General features: G+C 38.7%; 1 protein-coding gene across 5 annotated transcripts in view; it reads left to right on the forward strand.

Moving 5' to 3' along the window:
- Window positions 1–21,947, forward strand: part of PRRC1 (proline rich coiled-coil 1) — a 34,758-nt gene that overhangs the window by 6,780 nt on the left and 6,031 nt on the right. For all 5 annotated transcript variants that reach the window (XM_075078166.1, XM_075078168.1, XM_075078170.1 and 2 more), the window contains exons 2-8: window positions 662–772; window positions 4,632–5,018; window positions 6,294–6,451; window positions 10,070–10,172; window positions 15,762–15,925; window positions 17,228–17,331; window positions 21,447–21,549. In XM_075078166.1, coding sequence (XP_074934267.1) covers window positions 682–772; window positions 4,632–5,018; window positions 6,294–6,451; window positions 10,070–10,172; window positions 15,762–15,925; window positions 17,228–17,331; window positions 21,447–21,549 — 1,110 coding nt within the window. In that variant the 5' untranslated portion in view covers window positions 662–681. The remainder of the gene's footprint in view (window positions 1–661; window positions 773–4,631; window positions 5,019–6,293; window positions 6,452–10,069; window positions 10,173–15,761; window positions 15,926–17,227; window positions 17,332–21,446; window positions 21,550–21,947) is intronic.

Here is a 21,947-nt window from a genome sequence, read left to right on the forward strand (position 1 = left end):
TAGGTCGCAGAGTTGGGACTCCTGGGTCCTTGCCAGCTATGCCACTGTTCGTGGCATTCAGCAAGGTGCTTGTGCTCAGGTGTGATGCTCAGGAGCACCTGCTGAAGTACTTAAGCCCAAGAGGGCTACAAGTTCTTGGGTAGTCATGGTTCTTGGCTGCCAGAAGGGGAGAGACTTTGGTCTTCTGCCTTGCCTCTTGCCACGTTTCGCATCTTGTCATGCATCAGCTCTGAAAATAGCATATCCTATTTTGAGTTACTCCAGCTCAATAAGGCAGCAAAATACTACCCCGTGGTTAAGTTTTTTGTGCAGTGGGATATGGGTTTTGTGATGTGTTATTACTTCTCTATTATTACTCATGTAAGTACCACCAGTCTATATTGGAAGCAGTAACTGGCCATGCACAGTAAGGTTTTTAGAAAGAGGCTTGGAGTTTGAGGTATTATCACAGTGCTAAAAATAAAGGGAAGATACAGGAGAAATGAGACATACTGGATAATTCTGTGCTTGAGATGAGTCAATTTTTTTCTTTTTTCTGACTTGGCATTTGAATTATGTGCTCTGTTCAGGAATGTAAAACACTGTGCTGTGTTGTGGCCTTTATGTGCTAATTTTTAATCTTTTTCCCTTATTTCTCAAGATATTTTTTTTTTTCTCACAGCTTTTTGTAGCTGAAGGAAAATGATGGAAGAGAGTGGGATAGAGACAACTCCACCTGGTACGCCCCCACCAAGTGCAGCAGGGGCTGCTGCTGCTACACCTGTCTCATTAGGTACAGAAACTTCCTCAGCAACTTGGTCACGTTTATGCATGTCTTTTAAAGCACAGCAATTAATCCAAAAACAAGGCAATCAGCATAATTACAGTGCTCTTTTCCAGACTAATTGGGAGAATTTAAGTTGTTCCTTAATCATGGAAGGGTGCTTCTTATCTAATATGCATCTGACACACAGAATATTTTAAACATTTCTTTATTCTTGACAGTTTTTTATGAAGTCATGTGGATGCACACATTTTAAGGATGTGGGGACAGGGAAATAATACCTTCCACTACAGTGCACAGTTAGATGAGCAGCATAGAAGGGAGTTAAAAACAAGAGAAATTTACATTCTTGTAGGGGATAGTGGAAAACTTGGATAATCACTTGGTTTTTAATATTGTGGGTGGTAATCAAAGCACTTTATCTCATTTTTTAAGAATCATAAGGCCATATTCTGAATACCAAATACTTAAATTTCTGATTATTACATGCATTAAGATTTTTAAGATATTACTAATACATCTGGTATTGTTACCTTGAATCACGCCAGTGCAGTGGACTCTGAAGTGGGGTGCCCTTACCCCAGGGGTTTTGCAAGGCAATCCATTGGGGCACAGGAAGAAAATATTAGAACTTCCATTCATGTGTAATCTGAAAAATAAGAAAGAAATGAAGCTTTACTAATATTTAATAAACTGCATGACACTGGTGTTCTCACTCGGTCCATATTTCAGACATTCACAGGTCCTGCAGGAAGAGTGGGTGTGTTCTACAATGAACAATGAAAGGGGTTGACAGTGGCATTCTCACTTGTTTTCTCACTTTCATCATATTATGACACCTTGCAGTTTGTGTGCCCGCTTAAGTGGATTTATGGATTATATTAGCTAGTTTAACTATACTAACCAACACAGAATGGACAAGTTACTTAAAAAAGATTTCCTGCAAAGAAACCACGGGTTGAAAATATTGCTAATAATGCGAGTACAAGCAAACAACAAGAAAATGGAAGAGCTGACACTTCTCTGACTCCTAGTATGAACTTTTTGCCATTGCTTTTACCTTGTAGTACGCATAATATTCTAATCAGATCTGAAAAACCTGACAAAAAATATTCAAAATTTTCAAGAGGACTTTGAAATGTAAATTTACATCCACCATTGTTAACAATAAACATTGCCCTAAGTGTGTATTGTGCCTTGAGATATCAGCTAAGGATAGTGTGAAGCCACTGTGATTAGCAAGACTTCTAAAAACTAAGTAGAACATGAAAAAAAATCTTTACTACTTTTTTTGGTAGTGTTTCAAGTCATACAGCACTCAGTCTGGTACTTAAAGAATTTCAGTAAACTTAATGATAAATCTTTAGATGCCTCGTTGTAGAAGTCTTACCTAATAGTGAAGACAAAAAGCGATGTATGTGAGGGAAACACTTGTTCTTCCTGACCTGAAAAAAAATGTCTGAAATTTGGAAAACAATATGGTGACAAACTAAAATGCATTTGGCAGCAAATACTGTTGGAGGACACATAGAAAGCATTGCTGGAGATTTGAAGAAACAAGTGTTATAACAAACTACACAGTGTGGGAGGCTTGCTGTACAGTTGCCTGAAAGTACAGATGTTCCTAACTTGTCTCAGCTTGTAGTTTTTGCTAGATTCTGTTTCAATAATAAAATACGGGAAGAACTACTTTATTGTCAAACACTAAAGGAGGGATGTGCTAGAGTAGATATATCCTCAACAGTAAGTTACTTCTTTAAAAGCAATGTTTTTATTAAAACTGTAAGTGCAGACTCCACTTATGGAGCAGTTGCTTTAACTAGGATAAAAATGGATCCTGGAATAAGGTTACAGAGATGTTGCCACACATGAAATTTATTCACTGCCTTATCCATAGGCAATCTATTGCAGCAAAGAAACTGGAGCCAGAAGTGCACAAAGTTCTATAGGATATCATCGATGTGGTTAATTTTACAGAAATGATCTTTAAATAGTAGATTTTTTTTTAACAATACTTTTTAATGAGATATAGACTAACAATGAAATTTTTTTATATTGCACAGAGTTTTGCCAGTTACGTGGCAGGGTGTTTAAAAGAGTTGTTGAGCATAAAGGTAACATAAACATTTTTCTTTTACAAAAAGGCAAGTCTCCCAGGTTTGCTGACATTTGCTGTGTTGGCAAGAGACTGTCAGCAGTGTACTACCTAGTAGATACTTTAAAAAAAAAATACACTCATAATTTGTCCCTTCAAGGGGAAGGTGGCATTTTTAACAAGGAGTTATACAGAAACTACTTTTTGTAAGAAAGTCATGGTTTGAGAGCATTTTGAAAATGGACATTTGGAAATGTTTCAATCATTATGCAATTATGTGTCCAAAATAATGCAAGTGTCACATATAAAAACTGTCCGATCTGTACACATAAACTTGCAAAGAGAACTTCCTGACCTGACCTGTGCAGAAATCTCATCAGTGAACAGCTTTAGTGGGTTTTGAACCCATTTGTTGAAAATACCAAAGTGCAAGACCTTCTCATTAGGTTGCAAGAGCAATTGATTGACATCAGAGAAGATGGAGAATTGGTAGCTGAATTTCAAGAAAAACCTTTGCAAAAGTGGTAGGTGGGAGTAGAAAACAAATAGCATAATTTAGTAAATGCAGCCAACAATGTACTTCTTCCATTTGGATCTATGTATTTTTGAGGTATCTTTTCTAGCTATGACTACCATTAAAGCCAAATATCTAAATAATCTGAACACAGAACCAGACCTTCAAATTGCTGTATCATGAGGTGTTAAATCAAGATCTAAAAAATAATGAGGCTTCTTCAATCATATTACTTATGCTAAAAATTAAGAATTGTATTATATATTATTATATATTATTAATTTATTATTATATATTATTAATTATATATATTAATATATATATTATTATATATTATATTAATACAATTTTCAGTGAGAGCAGAAAAAATTTGTAAGTAAAAATATTTTTAGATTTTTTTCATTCACCTTCATCTCATCCTTTTAAATTCTGTTGTGTATGTTTCGTAATATGCATAATATAGTAGTACAGTGGTACATGTAAATAATTTATAAATTTTATGTATTTTTGGGGGGTGCATGTTCAAAAATTTTTTACTGATCGGTATGCATGATAAAATTTGGAGACCACTGCATTAGTGCAACTTGGCATATCATCTGAGTGTCATTGATGTTTAGGCTGAGGCCAGTGAGATGCCTGAGCTGATCCAACAGCTTGGTCCTATCAAAAATGGTCCTTTCTCATTTTCTGACTTAATTTTGCAGCAAAACATGGTTTAGAGAGCAGAGATCCAAGGATGAGGTGAGGGCCAGGCTGGAACAGAGAAAGCAAAGGGATTAGGAGGCTGGGTGCCAGGGAAGAGAGATGGCCGCCTGGTGTTCAGCCCGTATCATAGAACCATACCTCTGAACTAAGTCCCACTCTCCCAGGTATTACAAGTGTGCATTTTATTCTTAAAGGTGGGCACTCCTGCATCATCATTATTCTTGTTAATTAAGCAGTCACTCAGAAAGAGCAGTACTAGCTAGAAATTTCTGAAGCAGGCTTCAGCTACTATAAATTGGGTAGTCAAATGTTGGCTTATATTTTTAAGCTTAATACGGTCATGCAAGAAAGAGATGTGGTTTACAAGATACTATCACTGAAAATTGAGCACAATGGTGTTGTGTGCAAACTGAAGCAGAACTAAAATTCACTTTGAGGGGAAAAAAGCAGACCAGGTCAAAACTTATTTGTAGAATATCTGAAAAATTATTTAACTGAATCTCTGAGATTAAGGCTCAGCATTTCTAAAATGCCTTTCTTCTCTTTTTTCCTAGCTTTGTCCAGTCCCCTTGTGACACCAAGCCTGTCATCTTCTCCTGCATACTCGCCACCCTTGCCAGCTGGAGTGTCTCCACTTCCTCCTCCTATGATGACTTCAGCTTCTCTTCCACTTGTGCCTTCTGCAACGGTTTCTACTGTTGCACCACCTGTAGCTCCTGCCCCACCTCCTGTTGCCCCTTCAGCTTTTAGTACCCCCATGTCCCAGTTCTCTACACCTCATCCATTAAGCTCTACTACTGGCCCTGGTCTTCCGGCACCTCCCACTGGTCCCCCCATCTCGGGATTTTCCATGTCTTCAACCTATGATATTACCAGAGGTCATGCTGGTCGAGCACCACAGAGCCCACTGATGCCATCATTTTCTGCACCTCCAGTCACAGGTAACTTTTTGCTTGTATGCTTTTGTGTTTGTGAGACAGTGAGGGATCTCCTGAGTGGCTTTTTCCACCACTCTGCTGGAGTCCTGCAAGCTCAGCTTCTTTATTATTCTAGGTACACTTAATTAACATAGCTGCACTCAAGAAGGGAGAGTAGCCTTTAAAATACAGTAATGGCCTAGGATAGAGTGTCCTCTTTAGTAGAGTTCCACTAGCATTCAGGCTCACAGAAAAATCTTTGTTTGAGAGCTTTATTTTTTGTTAACTTGCTCGGGAAAGGCCAGCTAAACATATATACATGTCTTTTGTTTAGATCAGAGAGTCAGCTTCAGCCTTTATATTTCTACAGATTGATATGATGTCTTGGCTGTAATCTCATAATTTTCATATTTTTGTTCTGAAAAGCTGTCTGTAATAAGCTGTCCATCACATGACACCAGCTTCAATTTTCTTGTTTACAGCCACTAAATTACATTAAGACAGCTAAAAATACATACCTTCCATGTAAGCAATTGCTGTAGTTGCTGAACTGATGTCATTTTCTGCTAGTGGAATGGAAACTTGGCTCTTCAACTGCAATTGAGCCAGGCTCTCACTATTATTGGTGATATCTCTTTTAAGCAGTCTGTATTAGGAAAATGTCTAAAAAGACCTACCCATTGTGCAGTCTAAAAATAACTCTTGATTAAGGCTAGTATTGGAAAATCTGTTAAAAGAAGCTTGAGTAATGGGGCAAAGACTCATGCTTAAATTTTCTGCTGTTTGAGTTTCTTTTGTTTTACTTTAAAATATGCAAAGCTATTCATTTGCTTGCTCCTTTTTTCTATTGCTTCTAATTTCCAGCACTCAGGGTTAGAAAATTTCCTACTTCTCTCTTTTATTATGCACAAGAACATTCCTCTCTCTTTGTTCAGAGAGCAACACCCATTCCTCTTTTTCCTCTACTGAGGGCTTATTATGAAAATGTGATTACAGTAAAAAGCACCACTGTTAAACTAACCTGCTAAGAAAAAAAAATCATTGTTTAATTTTATACATAATGTACAGGCAGTCTTGGTTCTATTAGCAGATATTGTTGAACTCATTTACAGTAGTTATATCTGCTAATCTTTAACAAGCAGAATTGTTCTGGGCCCTTCAAGAAATGAAGGGAATCAGCCCAGTATTCTTCTATTCTTCCTGCTCATTTTCCTGTTAAACAATTGTGTTACTACAGTACAAGAAATTAAATGCAGTAAAATAAATGAACTCTTGTGTTTTATTTTGCCATTTTACTAGGTGTTTTGGCAGATCCTATTACTCAACAAGCAACTTTCTCATCACCTTTGGCTTCTGGAACTGGTTCTGCAATCACTTTCCCTGAGGAGCATGAAGACCCCAGAGTATCTACTGCCCAAGGTGGAGCACCTGCTGGAGGACTGTGGGGGTTTATAAAGGTATGGGGTTTTGTCTGTTACCCTTCATGAGGAGTTACATTTTTTTACTGACTATAATAAAACAGTTACTATTTAAATGCATGTTGCTAAAAATACCATCTTTGGCTTCATGTGCAAGGTGGCTGTTTTTAATAGTGGTGTTTGCTGAAACTGTGCATTTGCTCTTCCTCTGTATACAAGAGGGAGAACTACACAAATGTAGGTGTTCTAGGTTAATTTTAGTGCTTGTGATGGGAAGATATTAATACCTAACAGGTTCTGTCATGTGTTTTTAAATCAGGTGATGTTTTAGAACCTCTTTTAAGACCTGAAAGCTGACTTTTACTTCACAGCGAGAAGGCATGGAGTATATAGTGCAGAACCAATACTCCTTCTGTTGTGATCTTATTATACAGATGAAATAAGCAGCAACATCAACTAGTAGATTTTTTTTTTTTAGCCTGTAACCTTTTTGGAGCTGTGACAAATGCTGCATATAAGTAGCATCATAAAGATTGTGGCAAAAAGATCTAAGGTATGTGCACAAATGCTGTACCATCTGCAAGACCAACAACATTTTCTGTACTACCTCATACAAAATGCAAAAGAAGAATGAAGAAGATTGGTGTCCCAATGGGATTGCAGAGTTTTGGAGGGACTTCCAAGCCACTTTGAGCATGCAAAGCTGGGAGAAAAAGTTGTGTATAATGTGGCATACTGAGCCCTCAAGGAATACGCGTCCTGACAATGATAGTCTTAAAGAGCAAAATTAATCCTCCATCAGTACGGTGAGAGCAGAGTTGTCATGCTGCTCTTTTCAAGGAGAGATACTTTCTCAAGATCATAAAACCACATCATCTTCCTTTAAGTAATAATGTCCTTCTCTCAGTCATCATATTCCTCTTAAAATTTGCAATAGATGATAATGTTCCAGAAGATATCTTTCTTGTAACGTGATTCTGTAGCCCTTTTGAAAGAAGCAGAGTTTGCAGTTGCAAATTAGTTGAAAAGCCAATATCATTCACATTACTTTTGCCTTTATACCTCTAGGATGCAAAAGGTGTCCTATTTCTATTTGTGGAGAAGGTCTGTATCAGTGACTTCAATAATAATATGCAGATTTTGGTTGAAGTATGCGCTCTGTGTGTTCAGTGACATCTTTTTAAGAATTTCGTAGGTGCAAGAATGAGGAATCATTAATGACACTGAGGCCCTCAAGTCCTTGTAAGCACACATGAAACTCTGTTTATTAAAGATCAGCCAGAATCTGGGAGACTAGCTGGTAATTATTACAGAAATGCCTTCTGGGTTCCCTGTTGAAGAGCTTATACAGTAGTTGCAGCAGTTATTTTTATTCCTATTCTTGAAGTAGTTTGAACTTCCCTTTTTCCTCTAGTGTTCTTAAGACAACACACTCCTTTCATCCAGATTTCCTTCAAGCTAAATAGTATTCAAGACCATGCAAGTCTAAAATTGACAAATTAATGGTCTAGAATCAAATGAATCTGTTTCAGTTCCTTTGCTCTCTCAAAGATGGCTGGGCGGTCTTGTAACAGTTCCAGGATTGGACCTTTCTACATAATGTATCAGAGGCAAAGTTGGATATTATTGCAGTCATTGCACCCGACAGCTTGCCTATTTGACTGTTTGAGCAACAAAGCCGTCCAGGATGTGAATTTTCAAAAGATTTGTGTTTGCACTTTGCTGAAATGGAAAATTCTCCGTTTGAGCAATTTGGATTTCTGTTGACTTATAATTGACTCAGTAGAAATTCCAGACTTACCTCTATTATGGATCACAGTGCTGTGATAACTTCATATTTTGCACTTGTGTAAAATCGTGGATTATTTCTCCCTGCGTGTGCTAGGCTGATGAACATAAAGGCATCTTCCACTGGTAGTGGAAGCAACTTCTTGCTGCTCAGGAGCCTGATTATCTGCAGGATATGTATAATGACTTCATGTTAGTTAGGCAGCTAGGCTGCTGATTGGAGGAGTACTTCTTGGCTTTGCATTACTGGAAAGATGCTAGAACTGGAAGTTTCTACTTAAAATGTTTCTGAGGATCTCGTAGCACTAATTCAGTTTTGTTGAAAGAAAGACAAACTTCAAATTGTGAGAGAGCTGAAGGAGGAATATAAACTTCCCTGTTCTTGATGGCATCCTGTGGGTACATGAATAGTCACAAGAGTATATTTGTTACTCAGAGAATGCTACAGTTCAGAAGTCTTGTGTTATATTAATGAGAAACAAGTGGCTACAGTGGGCTCTGGCTTGAAAAAGCTTAATTGTGCTAGAGTGAGTGATTGTTTTGTTTTCTTTACCAAATTCTACAGTCAGGCTCAGTGTTCTGCACAGTGGTGAGAAGGGTACCTGAATAGTGAACTATTTCAGCTTGAGGCATGGGATAAGATATCATTATTAGTAGCTATACGATTTCTCAGTAGTTGTAGGAGTGTGTTGGGTTTTTTGTTTTGTGCTTTTTTTCTTTATTAAGCTTTCTGCAAAGAAACAGAAAGCATTCAAGGGTTGGATGGGGCTTTGAGCAACCTGATCTGGTGGAAGCTATCCCTGCACATGGCAGGGCATTGGAACTAGGTGTCCTTTAAGGTCCCTTCCAACCCAACCCAACCCATTCTATGTTTTATGGGAAAGAAGCTTTGCTGAGCAAAAATTGTTCTGAGATAATTAAAACTACTTGGATTCTGCAGTTTTCTGAAATACTGTGTAGGTGCATTGAGCAAGCACTTTCTGGAAAAATGTGTGGGCACAGTGCTGTCCTGTGTAATGCTTGTCATTTAGTGAAACAAATACAAACATATGCAGTTTTAATATTAGACTGAAAGCAGTGTGTTTACTAAAGAAATTTTATAAAATAATTCTGTAAAATAGTTTCCAGTGCTTTATCTCTCAATGATTCAGCATTGGTATCTTTCTTCTTTCACCCTGGGATCTTATGTGAATTTAAATAAACTTTTGAGATACAGACATTCATTAAGACTATTTGCAAGACACAGGGCAGTGTTTATATTTTATGAACTTTTAGGTCTGTCAGCAGCTCCACCTATGATTTGGCTGGAGAACGTAGAACACTTTTCCGGCAATGTTTAGAATCCATTTATAAACTGAGGAATTTTAGCTCAATTGCTCTAGAAATATTAGTTAATAATAGGCGATTCAGAATAGATCCTATTGTCTTTAAAAAGGTTAGAAAAAGAGAGACTCTTCAGCTTGAGTTGTCTCAGTCTAAATCTAGCGACCTAGTTTGATGATACCTATAATTAGCATTGGGAATCCACAACTTTGCTAAATGCTCAAGGCTTCTGGTCCCAGAATAGGATTATATCAAGTGTGTTGCCCACCATCACTGGTGGGGCTGTTTCTGCATTAATGAGAAGAGGATGGTAAAGACGATACTTGACCTTTTTGTTGTAACTGAAAAGTCATGTGCTGATAGTCATATTCAGTAGTATTTGTGCTGGGGAGTGAGATACAATGGCATTACAAAGTGTAAATGTGATAAGAAAACACAAAGCAGCTTAATATTTGTTTTTTGTTTGGTTGTTTTTTAACTGTAACATTCTGAGTTTCTTGGGAAGAAAACAGATGATAATATGGAAATCTCTATGCTTAAATTCAGGGTGTAGCTGAGAATCCCATGGTTAAGTCTGTTCTTGATAAAACCAAGCATTCGGTGGAGACCATGATCACAACGCTGGATCCTGGCATGGTTCCATACATCAGTAAGTATTTGTGACAAACTATTAAGTAATACATGTAAATGTTAGAGAGGTCAATGTAATGGCACACTACTTTTGCACTTAAAGTTTGTATATGTAGTGTACTAATTCAAAGTCACAATACTGTACTGATTTCTCAAGTGTATTGTCCAAGTGAAACTCACTCGGGAGGCTGACTTGAGATTAATTTGAATTTTGTATTCTCCTGTAGTTCAGACAGTGGCATAGTAATACCCTTTAATTCAGATTGTAAAAGATGAGGAAGTTATAAAGAAAAAAAGTGAAGAGACTTTGGTTGTAATCCCTAAGTTGCATACTATTTTCCCCAACTGTGTCTCTATTTAAGCCTTAGGGCACTGAGTTCAAAAGACACTGTATGTGTTCTGTTGGATCACATGCATCAGTTAAAACAAGCCAAAAGGTAGGCATACTCAGAGAGGCATAGGACAGAGGTATTTCCATAGCTTTTGAGGCTTTCTTTTGACTTTCAGATGTTCCACTTCTCTAGCCTAATAGTATTTATACTATTTTTAGGAAATTCAGCAAACTTGAAGGAGTTCCTGAATCAGTTAGTAGGAATGTTAAAACTCTGAAATGGTCTAAGGAAGTCTGAAGTATTGCTGAGCATTAAGCCTGGAAGAGAAAGCATAGCATTTCTATTACAGCTTGAGAATTAATAGGAAGGAGAAGCACTGTGGTATTCACCATTTTTTTGTTTTACTAGAGTACATTGCATGTCACATATAACTGACCTGAGATTTCTACTTCACTAAAATGGGGAAACAAAAGATGTAATTTGTCCAGAGTGCTGGTTTGGTTTTGGCTTTTTTTTTTGCCATTCAGCAGTCTGGTGCTGCCCTTTCTCTGCATGTAGTAGATGAGGGTGGTCAGGAAACTGACAAGGCTGAGAAGAAACTGTTAAAATGTTTTTTAATTTTGTTTTTCTGAGCTGTTTTTCAGCTAGACCTGTTCTGTGATTCAGCTAACTGCATTGCTGCACTATTTCACTAATTCAGTGGAAAATATGTGTCATAAAAGGGGAAGAAAACCTAATTATTGATTAGTAGTAAATTTTCTTACATTTAGGGGAAAATATCACAGCAGCTGACTAGTGAGGAGGTAGTAGGATATGAAATCAGTGAGGAGGTGTCATGGTTTAACCCCAGCTGGCAGCTAAGCACCATACAGCCACTCACTCACTTCTGGTGGGATGGGGAAAGTAAAAGTGAGAAAACTCATGGGTTGAGATAAAAACAGTTTAATAAGTAAAGCAAAAGCTGTGCATACAAGCAAAGCAAAACAAGGAATTAATTCACTCCTTCCCATGGGCAGGCAGGTGTTCAGCCATCTCCAGGAAAGCAAGGCTCTATCATGCGTAACAGTTACTTGGGAAGACAAATGCCATCACTCCAAATGTCCTCTCCTTTCTTCTTTGTCGCCAAGCTTTATATGCTGAGCATGACATCATATGATACGGAATATCTTATTGGTCAGTTGGGGTCAGCTGTCCTGCCTGTATCCCTTCCCAGCTTCTTGTGCATCCGGCAGAGCATGGGAAGCTGAAAGGTCCTTGACCAGTGCAAGAACTGCTCAGCAACAACTAAAACATTTCTGCATTATCAACACTGGTTTTAGAACAAATCCAAAACATAGCCCCATACTAGCCACTGTGAAGAAAATTAACTCTGTCCCAGCCAAAGCCAGCACAGAAGGCTAGCCAGCAACTGAGCCAGTATTCGAGAAGACTAGTGGGATGCAATACGAAGCTACAGTAAGTGTTGATTATGCACAATTTGGTAAACTGTATTTAAGGCTTCTATTGCAGTCATGACCCTCCATTTTAAAATAGGATCTGGCAGTATCCAATGGCTGTTTTGATAGTTTGACACAATATTCATTGGACAGAAAAACATTACCTAGAGGAGGCAATAATTCTAATAAAATGCTTTGCTTGTAAGATTCAGTTTGAGATAACCACTGAATTTGCTTACTCTAAGTTCTCTGAAGTCCTGTTGGAAGGGAAGGCATCTGTATATACCTTAGCCATTAATATATTACCTTTTTTTTTGTAGTTGCAGGTTGTGGAAATAGGGCAGAGGTTTGTACATTTAGTATATACTTCCTTCTATAAATGTTTTCTGGGATAAAAAAAAGCCATGTCTTCAACAAGTGGTCCCACTTCTGTCTGTTCTCCACTGCTGCAATTCCAAATAAATTTCAGATTCCTCACACCGAAGCCTGAAATGACCAAAGCTTCTGGATAAGGTTGTTGAAAATTCTTTCATCATGTGATCAAATAGTATTTCTATAGTCTCTTTAAAAGAGCTGAATTATCTTAACTGGCACGTTGTGAAGTTGTCATCTGAGGCAAGCACCTGGAATAGAAAATTTCTGTCTGCACAGGAAGTGGTCACATTATAAGCATAAACATTAATGCTTTTATAACAGAAGACAGCAGGGTATCTTAAATTGTATGTCATGAACTGAAATTTCAGTTTATAATACAGATGGTAAAACTAAATTTCATGTTCAAGTGAATTAAGTGAAGCTTAACTTAATGTTACAGCTGTATCTCTGAATTTACCAGGGTATATAAAATTCTTATATTTTAGGTTTTAATATTTCTATATTACTATAGTAAGCAACAGGTCTCGTCACAAATTTTTTCTTTTAATGCATGTTATGTCTTTCTTACCCTTCTTTAGTATCTGTGAGGATCAAAGATATGCTTTTGATATATGATGATCCTTAATGCAAAAGAACATGATCTGTATCTGCTGTTGCAATACAGAAGCATGGGGCACAGTTAGCATTCTGAAGTCACTATGTAGTAATTTACTAGGTATGTTATGGGTTATTTTTTAATGCATTAAAAACTCTTTAAGAGTTTTTCTATCCCTGGGCACTTAAACAAGGCTAACTTCCACAAAAGCCTGCAGCCAATTTTAAGCAATTGTTTACTTATGTTAACTTCATTTCTGTCAAGGAAGAGTCAATGAAAAAAGATACTCTCGATGATTTTTTTTTTAGTCCTGTTGTTACCAAGTGTTTAAAACAATTGCCCAAAGTTCAGTGATGTGTACATCCAATTCCATCTCTTAGGATGAGATCCTAAGGGTACTGAAGGAACTGGTGGAGGTGCTCACCAAGCCACTTGCCATCATTTAACAGCAGTCCTGGCTAACTGGGGAGGTCCCAGTTGACTGGAGATTGGCAAACGTGATGCCCATCTACAAGATCCAGCCAGTCAGCCTGACCTTGGTGCTGGGGAAGATTAAGGAACATATCATGAGTGCCATCATGTGGCAGGTACAGGATAACCAAGTGATCAGGCCCAGTCAGCATGGGTTTAGGAAGAGCAGGTCCTGCTTAACTAACCTGGTCATCTTCTATGACAAGCTGACCTGCTTAGGAGATGAGAGAAAGGCTGTGGTTGTTGTCTACTTAGACTTTAGTAAAGCCTTTGACACCCATTTCCCACAGCATTCTCCTAGAACAGCTCATGGATTGGACAGGTGTACTCTTTGCTGCGTGAAAACCTGACTGGATGGCCAGGCCCAAAAAGAGTTGTGGTGAATGGAGTTAAATCTAGTTGGCGGCCCATCACAAGTGATGTTCCCCAGGGCTCAGTGTTGAGGCTGGTTCTGTTTAATATCTTTATCAATGATCTGGACAAGGGGATTGAGTGTACCCTCAGTAAATTTGCAGATGACACCAAGTTGTGTGGGACTGTTGATCTGCTCGAGGGTAGGAAGGCTCTGCAGAGGGATCTGGACAGGCTGGATCGATGGGCCAGTGCCAGCTGTATGATCTTCAACAAGGCCAAGTCTGAGGACCTGCAGTTGGGTCACAACAATCCCATGCAATGCTGCAGGCTTGGGGAGGAGTGGCTGGGAAGCTGCCCAGCGGAAAAGGACCTGGGTGTGTTGGTCGACAGCCAGCTGAACATGAGCCAGCAGTGTGACCAGGTGGCCAAGAAGGCTAATAGCAGCCTGGCTTGTATCAGGAATAGTGTGGCCAGCAGGAGTAGGGGAGTGATCATGCCCCTGTACTCGGCACTGGTGAGGTTGCTCCTCAAATCCTGTGTTTTGTTTTCGACCCCTCACTACAAGAAGGATATCGAGGTGCTGGAGCGTGTCCAAAGAAGGACAATGAAGTTGGATGAAGGCTCTCATGAGGAGCAGCTGAGGGAACTGGTGGTGTTTATCCTGGAGAAGAGGAGGCTGAGGGGGCACCTTATAGCTCTCTATACAACTACCTGAAAGGAGGTTGTAGCGAGGTGGGTGTTGGTCGCTTCTCCCAAGTAACGGGTGATAGGACACGAGGAAATGGATTCAAGTTGCATCAGAGGAGGTTTTGGCTGGATACTAGGAAATATTACTTCACTGAAAGGGTTGTCAGGCTTTGGAACAGGCTACCCAGGGAAGTGGTGGAGTCACTGCCCCATGAGGTATTTAAAAGACATTTTGATGTGGTGCTTAGGGACATGGTTTAGTGGTGAACTGGCAGTGTTTGGTTTACGGTAGGTCTCAATGATCTTAAAGGTCTTTTCCAACCTATATGTGTATTCTGATTCTGTGTGTAAATGACAATAGATCTGGTGACTTCTGTATTCCTTTCTCCGTGTACTCCTCCATCATCCACAGCCATTGGACTAAGGATGACAAGAGGCATGTCCATACCTATTACTTTTAGTGCCTGGACATTTTGTCCATTAATTTGTCCTTTACACTTCCTGATGCAATTTACTTATGCAGCTTTCTCTGTGCTATGCCGTGTTTGAAAAAAGTTTAAGCTGTTCTTAAGAAAACTTGTCACAGCGGGGACAAGTTTTATGAGATGTTTTTGCACAAATTTTTTGACAATAAAAATGATCCAGCTGTGATAAAGACAGATTTGAGGTATAATTGAGCTCATCAATCTTTTGTGGTAGTTTTAGATTTCTTTTAATTTGAGAACTCCTTTGTTTTATTCTAAGAAAAGCTTTGTGAAAACTCATCCTTCTTTATGGAGATACTGCCATATGGAAATCATTCAGAAAGAGTTAGGACTTTGTGGTTCCCTAGATATTTAATATCTAAAAATGGGATAAAGCTGTGGGGAGGCAGACGGGCAATAAAATGACACAGAAATTCACAGGCCAAGGATAACAAGAAAGTAACGCAAGGCTTTCTTTTAAAGCTTATGTAATTTGACAGATGTTCACTGGATTTTATGAACTTCATCTGTGTTCTTGGTCTCTCTCTTAGGGAAGAGTTTGTGTGTCACACCAACATTCCTTACCACTTCTGAGGACACCAGGAGTTATTCTACTAAATCTGTGAATTGCCATCTTAAATGAGTGGTATGCTTTTTTTCAGGTGCTGAACAGCCGTCAGTTCCTGTTGTCTGCCTTTCATCCACAAATCGCTTAGCTATTCATCTAACTTTTGCTTCCTCACTTAAGTTACTTCTGCTTCATGAAAGGACTTTTGTACAGTGCCTGCTAAAGGGAAGACCAACTGAAGCATACTGTTAAGATGTAGAATGTATTTGAACTAGCTTACAATGGGAATGAGAAAAAATACGTGTGCATATATATATATTTTACAGAAACTGGGGGAGAACTGGACATAGTGGTTACTTCTAATAAAGAGGTGAAAGTCGCAGCAATTCGAGATGCCTTTCAAGAAGTCTTTGGAATGGCTGTTGTTACCGGAGAGGCGGCGCAGTCTAACATTGCACCACAGCCTGTGGGCTATGCTGCAGGTTTAAAAGTAAGTTGATATATAACAATACTAAAGTACCTTCAGTGCAAAGAGAGAGTGTAGGAACATTCACTCAGAAGACTCTGATTTTCCATTAAGGGAAGTTCAATTTCCTTTTTTTTCTTCTTACTGCCATCTGGATCATTATATCAGTTTAAAGCTTCTTATTGAAATAGTTCTTGGGGTTTTTTTTGCAAACACATTCACAAGAAATGAATATTTATGTCAGTTTTATTGCCATCACATCTATCATACATAGTGAAAATACTGTAGTTTCAAAGTATATCAGGCATTTCTTCTTAGTCTGTTACTAGCACACCATGTTGGGAATGTTAGAAAATAAAACAGACTGAAACTGCGTTGTCTTCCCCCTTCATTCTATAGGTCAAAGACAGTTTGATCAACACTTGTCAGGGATTTTCCTGAGCAGATCTATGTTGCTTTCAGAATTAAGAATCCACTGTGCAGCCTTACAAACAGCTGTGCTGGCCCAGAAGAAGGGTTAGGGTTGTCTCTTGAGATTTTAAAAATGTGTGTGTTTGTCAGGTGTACCTAGGTGCAACCACCTCCTTGGACAGTAAGTAAAAACCCTGGAAACAACTATTTCATATTCTGTTTCTTAAATGTAAGCAAATAATTTACTAATTAAAAAGGAAGTGTTTTCTCCTAACTGCTGTGGCAGTGTTCGCAGCTGAGCAAAGCCTATCCTCATAGCAGTATATTAGCTAGTAGAATTTTATACTGAGGTAAAGGAGGAGAATATATATGTTCTGTTACCTGTTTAGCTACTGCCGTGTAATAGGAGTAGTATTTCTATTACAACCTCAGAGTGATAACAGGTTTGGAGCAAATGACTCCTACATCTTAATTGGATAGGTACCACAACAAAGAGATTCTCTCCCTTGGTCTTACAAAGCTGGTCTAAAGCTTTTAAAGGATCTAAATGCAAGAAATCTAAAGCTGCGAAAATGTCAGTTTGAGTAACAGGAATATATTCTGATGCTTTAATAGTGAAATTTGGCACAGTTACAGTGTAGGAATTCTTTGTATGCTAAGCTATGTCTTTTTCAAGGAAAAATAATAAATATTTAATTAGTTTTATCACAGTTTTTGTTACTGTTTGGGATTCAATTATTCCTTTTCATGAGTTTTGTTTTTTGTTTTTCTAATGTTGAAATAAGAGTAATTTTTCAAAGTCATATTTTGTTTAACATAAGTATGTTTTAGAGTTCTTTTTGCATTCATCTGTAAGCATTGTATTATGTGGTGATTCAAAGAGAATGTTGTCTAACAGCTTTTGTTACTGTTTAGGGAGCCCAAGAAAGGATAGACAGCTTGCGTCGGACAGGAGTAATACATGAAAAACAGCCTGCTGTATCAGTAGAAAACTTCATTGAGGAACTGCTTCCTGACAAGTGAGAACTTTAAATATATTCCTGGGAGGGGCGGTGGGAAGGGGAAGGAAATATTCTTTGTTGACTCAAAAGGGCCTATGTAGAGTTGCTGGTAGTATCACTCTGAGCAGAAGAAAGGAGAGAGTGTGTCTTCAATATTGCTTTGGCAGACTTGATTTTGATGATGATCAGCTTTTTGTCCAGATATCTTGAGACTTTAATATACAAAATCCTTGTCAGGTTTTTCAAGATTCACAATATAAAAACACAATGAATTTTTACTGAACTGACAAAACCAAGGAGCTGTAAAGGTTGAAATTTGGCTAGTAGTTTGCTCACTTTGTGTGCATACTCTCTATCTTTCTCTGCAACTGTATTAGTTTCAGGAGGTATTCTGGTATTTGTAGTAATATTATTTAACAGATAATGTTACCTGTTTTGCTTTCACTGAGAACGTGCTTACAGCATTTAATTTGCACTTCACAGACATAATAATGGTGTTTTCAGATATGCTACTACTTGATGCTTTTTGAGAGTTCTTGAAGTAGCTTTATAATTGATTTCCAAAACATTAAGGACAATGTCATGTTTTTCTTAATGTAAACTTAGATACTTTTTTCCTAATGTTTGCATTTTTGTTCATGTGATGGGCTTTGATTATTTTTTTTTAATGCATACTCTGCTCTTGCTCCTTCTCTAAAGGTACATTTAGTATCCTTAGTGGAAGATGGATGGTGAATTTTCTAAAGTAAATAGAATTAGGAAATGTTTTAATTTTTGTTTAGTAATTATTTCCATCTAGTCTGATTTAGATGTTTTATCATATTTTCACCAAGGAGTATCTATGACAGTGAGATCTCTGTTTCAGAGTAATTGCTGTTCTTGTCCTATGAATTTACTCATTCCTAAATCTGAAAATGTTGCTTACTTGACATGGAAAAGCTCCCCCAGGGTTGCAGTGTTACTGAAAGGAATGCTAACTCTTCTGTCCGCACGTTACACAGCCCAAGAATGTCTTGATCTTTGAAATTAGTTACAGTAGAAACAAAGAATAACTTAATGCATACTTTAATTTTTATTCAGTAGGCAACATTGAAAGCTTCCTTGCATGCTTTTATAAAAGCAATTTTAACTGATTTTGGCCGTTGTTTTTTTTCTGCAATGAAATGATAGGTTGTGGTACTAGTAATTGATTAATTAGTATTCTGAAGTGAGCATTGTGCTGTTACTGTTCTAATATGGGGGATGTGGTCAGTGTTTTGCTGATACTGTTTACCATACTTGGGCATGTCCAAAGGAGAGGAGTTTACAAGTAACCACCCACCAATACTAAAAGCTGTGCACCTATCACTTAACAGATCAGTCACTGCTCACAGCTGAACTTCTCAGCTGTCCTGAATACTATTTGCAGAAAAGGTTACAAACTCTTTTTTATGTATTTTACGTTTCAGACTCTTAACTCCTTTCCTAATCGGGAGCAAATTATCTTTAACCATGATGTTTTCTCAACAGTTGGAAGTGAAGTAGTCCTCTGTCACAGACCATTCCAGTGCTCTGTTCCCTGCTACTAATATGATGCAAGTGAAGTACTTCTTCCTGTTGTGCTCCACTAAACTCTTACTTATGTGGTCCAGCCAGTCATTTCTTAAAATTGGAGTCTTGCATTTCGTTTTACAACATCCTTCCTTCACATGCTTTAAAGAATAAAATACCATTTATATGTAGACAAATGTATAATACATATGAAACAGCAACTACAGTAAAATTTTCCTCTTAAAATCTTTTATGATTCTTGGCCTTGATTTTGTGTTTGTGCTTTCCTTAGAGAATGTTTCTCCTGTGGCAACTCAACTGTAGAACTGTTGTAGGAGTTGAATACAATGAGGTAGTGATGATGCATTGCCTTTGGTCTTATTTGGATCATGTCAGTGGTGTTAGTTTGATAGGGAGAAATGATTTAATGTTTTTGCAAGCTAGCTAGAGAACCATTTTGCATACTGCTTCAATAGCCTTTACTGTGTCTGCTATAGCAAGCACCATCTTTTCTGAAAGGTGCAGAAGTGTTTCTCTGAGTAAATCATTTAAATTAGTCTTACAGGATTAAACACACCAAAAAAATCTTCTGAATATAGAACATGAATTATATATAGATTTTTTTTCAATCATTAGGGAAGCTTATCTTAATGAGAAACATTCTTTCAAAGATTGAATTAAAACTGCAGCATAATAAATATGGCCAAAAAAATATCTGCACACATGTGCACCCCACCAGGTCCCTTTGTTTCTTCAATCTGTAATATTCAGGTGTATTATATATTTTTATGTATATTACATATTTTACATGCATGCACATACACTATACTTTTATATACGAAAAACCCTGATATGCAAATTTTACTTGAAAAATGGAATACAGAATCACAGGTGGGAAGGGACCTCAAGGATCATCTAGTCCAACCTTTCTAGGAAGAGCACAGTCTAGACAAGATGGCCCAGCACCCTGTCCAGACGACTCCTAAAGGTGTCCAACGTGGCCGTGTCAACCACTTCCCTGGGGAGATTATTCCAATGGTTGACTGTCCTCAGTGTGAAAAATTTTCATCTGGTGTCCAATCGGAATCTCCCCAAGAGCAACTTGTGTCCATTCCCCCTTGTGACTTTGTGTAAAAAGGGATTCTCCATCTTCTTTGTGGCTACCCCTTAAGTACTGGTACATGGTGATGAGATCCCCTCTGAGCCTCCTCTTCTCAAGGCTGAACAAACCCAGCTCTCCCAGCCTATCCTCATATGGCAGCTTCCCACTCCTTTGATCATCTTGGTGGCCCTTCTCTGGACCTCTTCCAGCCTGTCCACATCCTTTTTGTGTAGCAGGGACCAGAACTGTACACAGTACTCCAGGTGTGGCCTGACAAGCGCTGAGCAGAGTGGGATAATGACTTCTTTATCTCTGCTGGCGATGCCCTTTTTGATGCCACCCAGCATCCTGTTGGCCTTCTTGGCCACAGCAGCACGCTGTTCGCTCATGTTGAGCTTGCTGTCCACCAGGACCCCCAGGTCCCTTTCTACAGAGCTGCTCTCCAGCCAGGTGGATCCCAGTCTGTGCTGTGCTCCCGGATTATGTTTTCCCAGGTGTATGACCTTACACTTGTCCTTGCTGAACTTCATAAGGTTCTTGTTGGCCCACTCTTCCAGCTATCCAGATCTCCCTGCAGAGCAGCTCTCCCTTCTGGAGTGTCTACTTCCCCACTCAACTTGGTGTCATCAGCAAACTTCATCAGGCTACACTTGATCCCGTTACCCAGATCACTTATAAAGATGTTGAATAACATTGGGCCCAATATGGATCCCTGGGGGACTCCGCTTGGGACAGGGTGCCAGTTTGAGAAAGAGCTATTTACCACCACCCTTTGGGTGCGGCCTGTCAGCCAGTTCCCCACCCACTGCACAGGTCACTTGTCTAGGGCATAACACATCAATTTCTTCAGATAGAGACTATGGGGACCGTATCAAAGGCCTTGGAGAAGTCCAGGTAGACAATGTCCACTGCCCGCCCCATGTCAAGCAGGCAAGTCACTTTGTCATAGAAGGCCACCAGGTTTGTCAAGCACGATCTGCCTTTAGTGAAGCCATGTTGGCTTTTCCCAATCACGTGCTTCAATTGACTTGTGATGGCCCTCAGGAGGATTCGTTCCATAACTTTCCCAGGGATTGAGGTAAGGCTGATGGGCCTATAGTTACCTGGATCCTCCCTTGAGCCCTTCTTGTAGATAGGGGTAACGTTTGCCTTCCTCCAGTCGTCTGGGACATCCCCCGTTCTCCACGACTTCTCAAGGATTATGGAGAGTGGCCTCACAATGATGTCAGCAAGCTCTCTCAACACCCTTGGGTGGATGGCGTCAGGGCCGATTGATTTGTAGGGGTCAAGCTCCTGTAGTAGTTCAAATACTAACTCTTCCTTCACTGATGGTGGGTCTGTGTTTGGTTCAATTGGAACCAAACACTTTGATGAAACTCATTATTACATTATTACTACATTTTTTGTAGTTTGTAAAATGGTCATAATTCAACTGCCAACATGTTTTTCAGTTGAGTGAAACTCAGTACTCAAAAGTAAAGTAACTTGCACGTCATTGCAGGTGGTTTGACATTGGATGTCTGATTATTGAGGATCCAATTCATGGAATTCATCTGGAAGCTTTTACCCAAGCAACACCAGTGCCTTTGCAATACGTTCAGCAGGTGAGTTTTCAGTTTTCTTACCAATGTTGGATTATTGGTTGAGACATAAGGCTTAAGTTGTAATTTCATTTATGATGTCAGTTCTTTCTGACAGTTGCTCCACTTGAACGTTTTTCTTTATGAAATGGGGATAAAAGCTATTATTGAGTGAGTCATGTTTGTGCATTATGTAAACATCTTCAGGCATTTGTGGCAAAGCAGTTCTTGATCAAGAATCTCATTCTGCAATACATGGCACTTGGAAGCACTAGTTTTACTTTTCTATTAACGAACTAAAAAATATTACAAGAAGATGTTAACCAAGAAGAAATTAACCCCAAAGTACTCCCTCGAAAAGGAAGAACAACTTTAATCATTGAAATATTGTCATCATTCTGGTTCAGTGACTCAGAATTAAC

Source organism: Phalacrocorax aristotelis, chromosome Z, assembly GCF_949628215.1.
Source record: "Phalacrocorax aristotelis chromosome Z, bGulAri2.1, whole genome shotgun sequence".
NCBI classification, from domain to species: domain Eukaryota; kingdom Metazoa; phylum Chordata; class Aves; order Suliformes; family Phalacrocoracidae; genus Phalacrocorax; species Phalacrocorax aristotelis.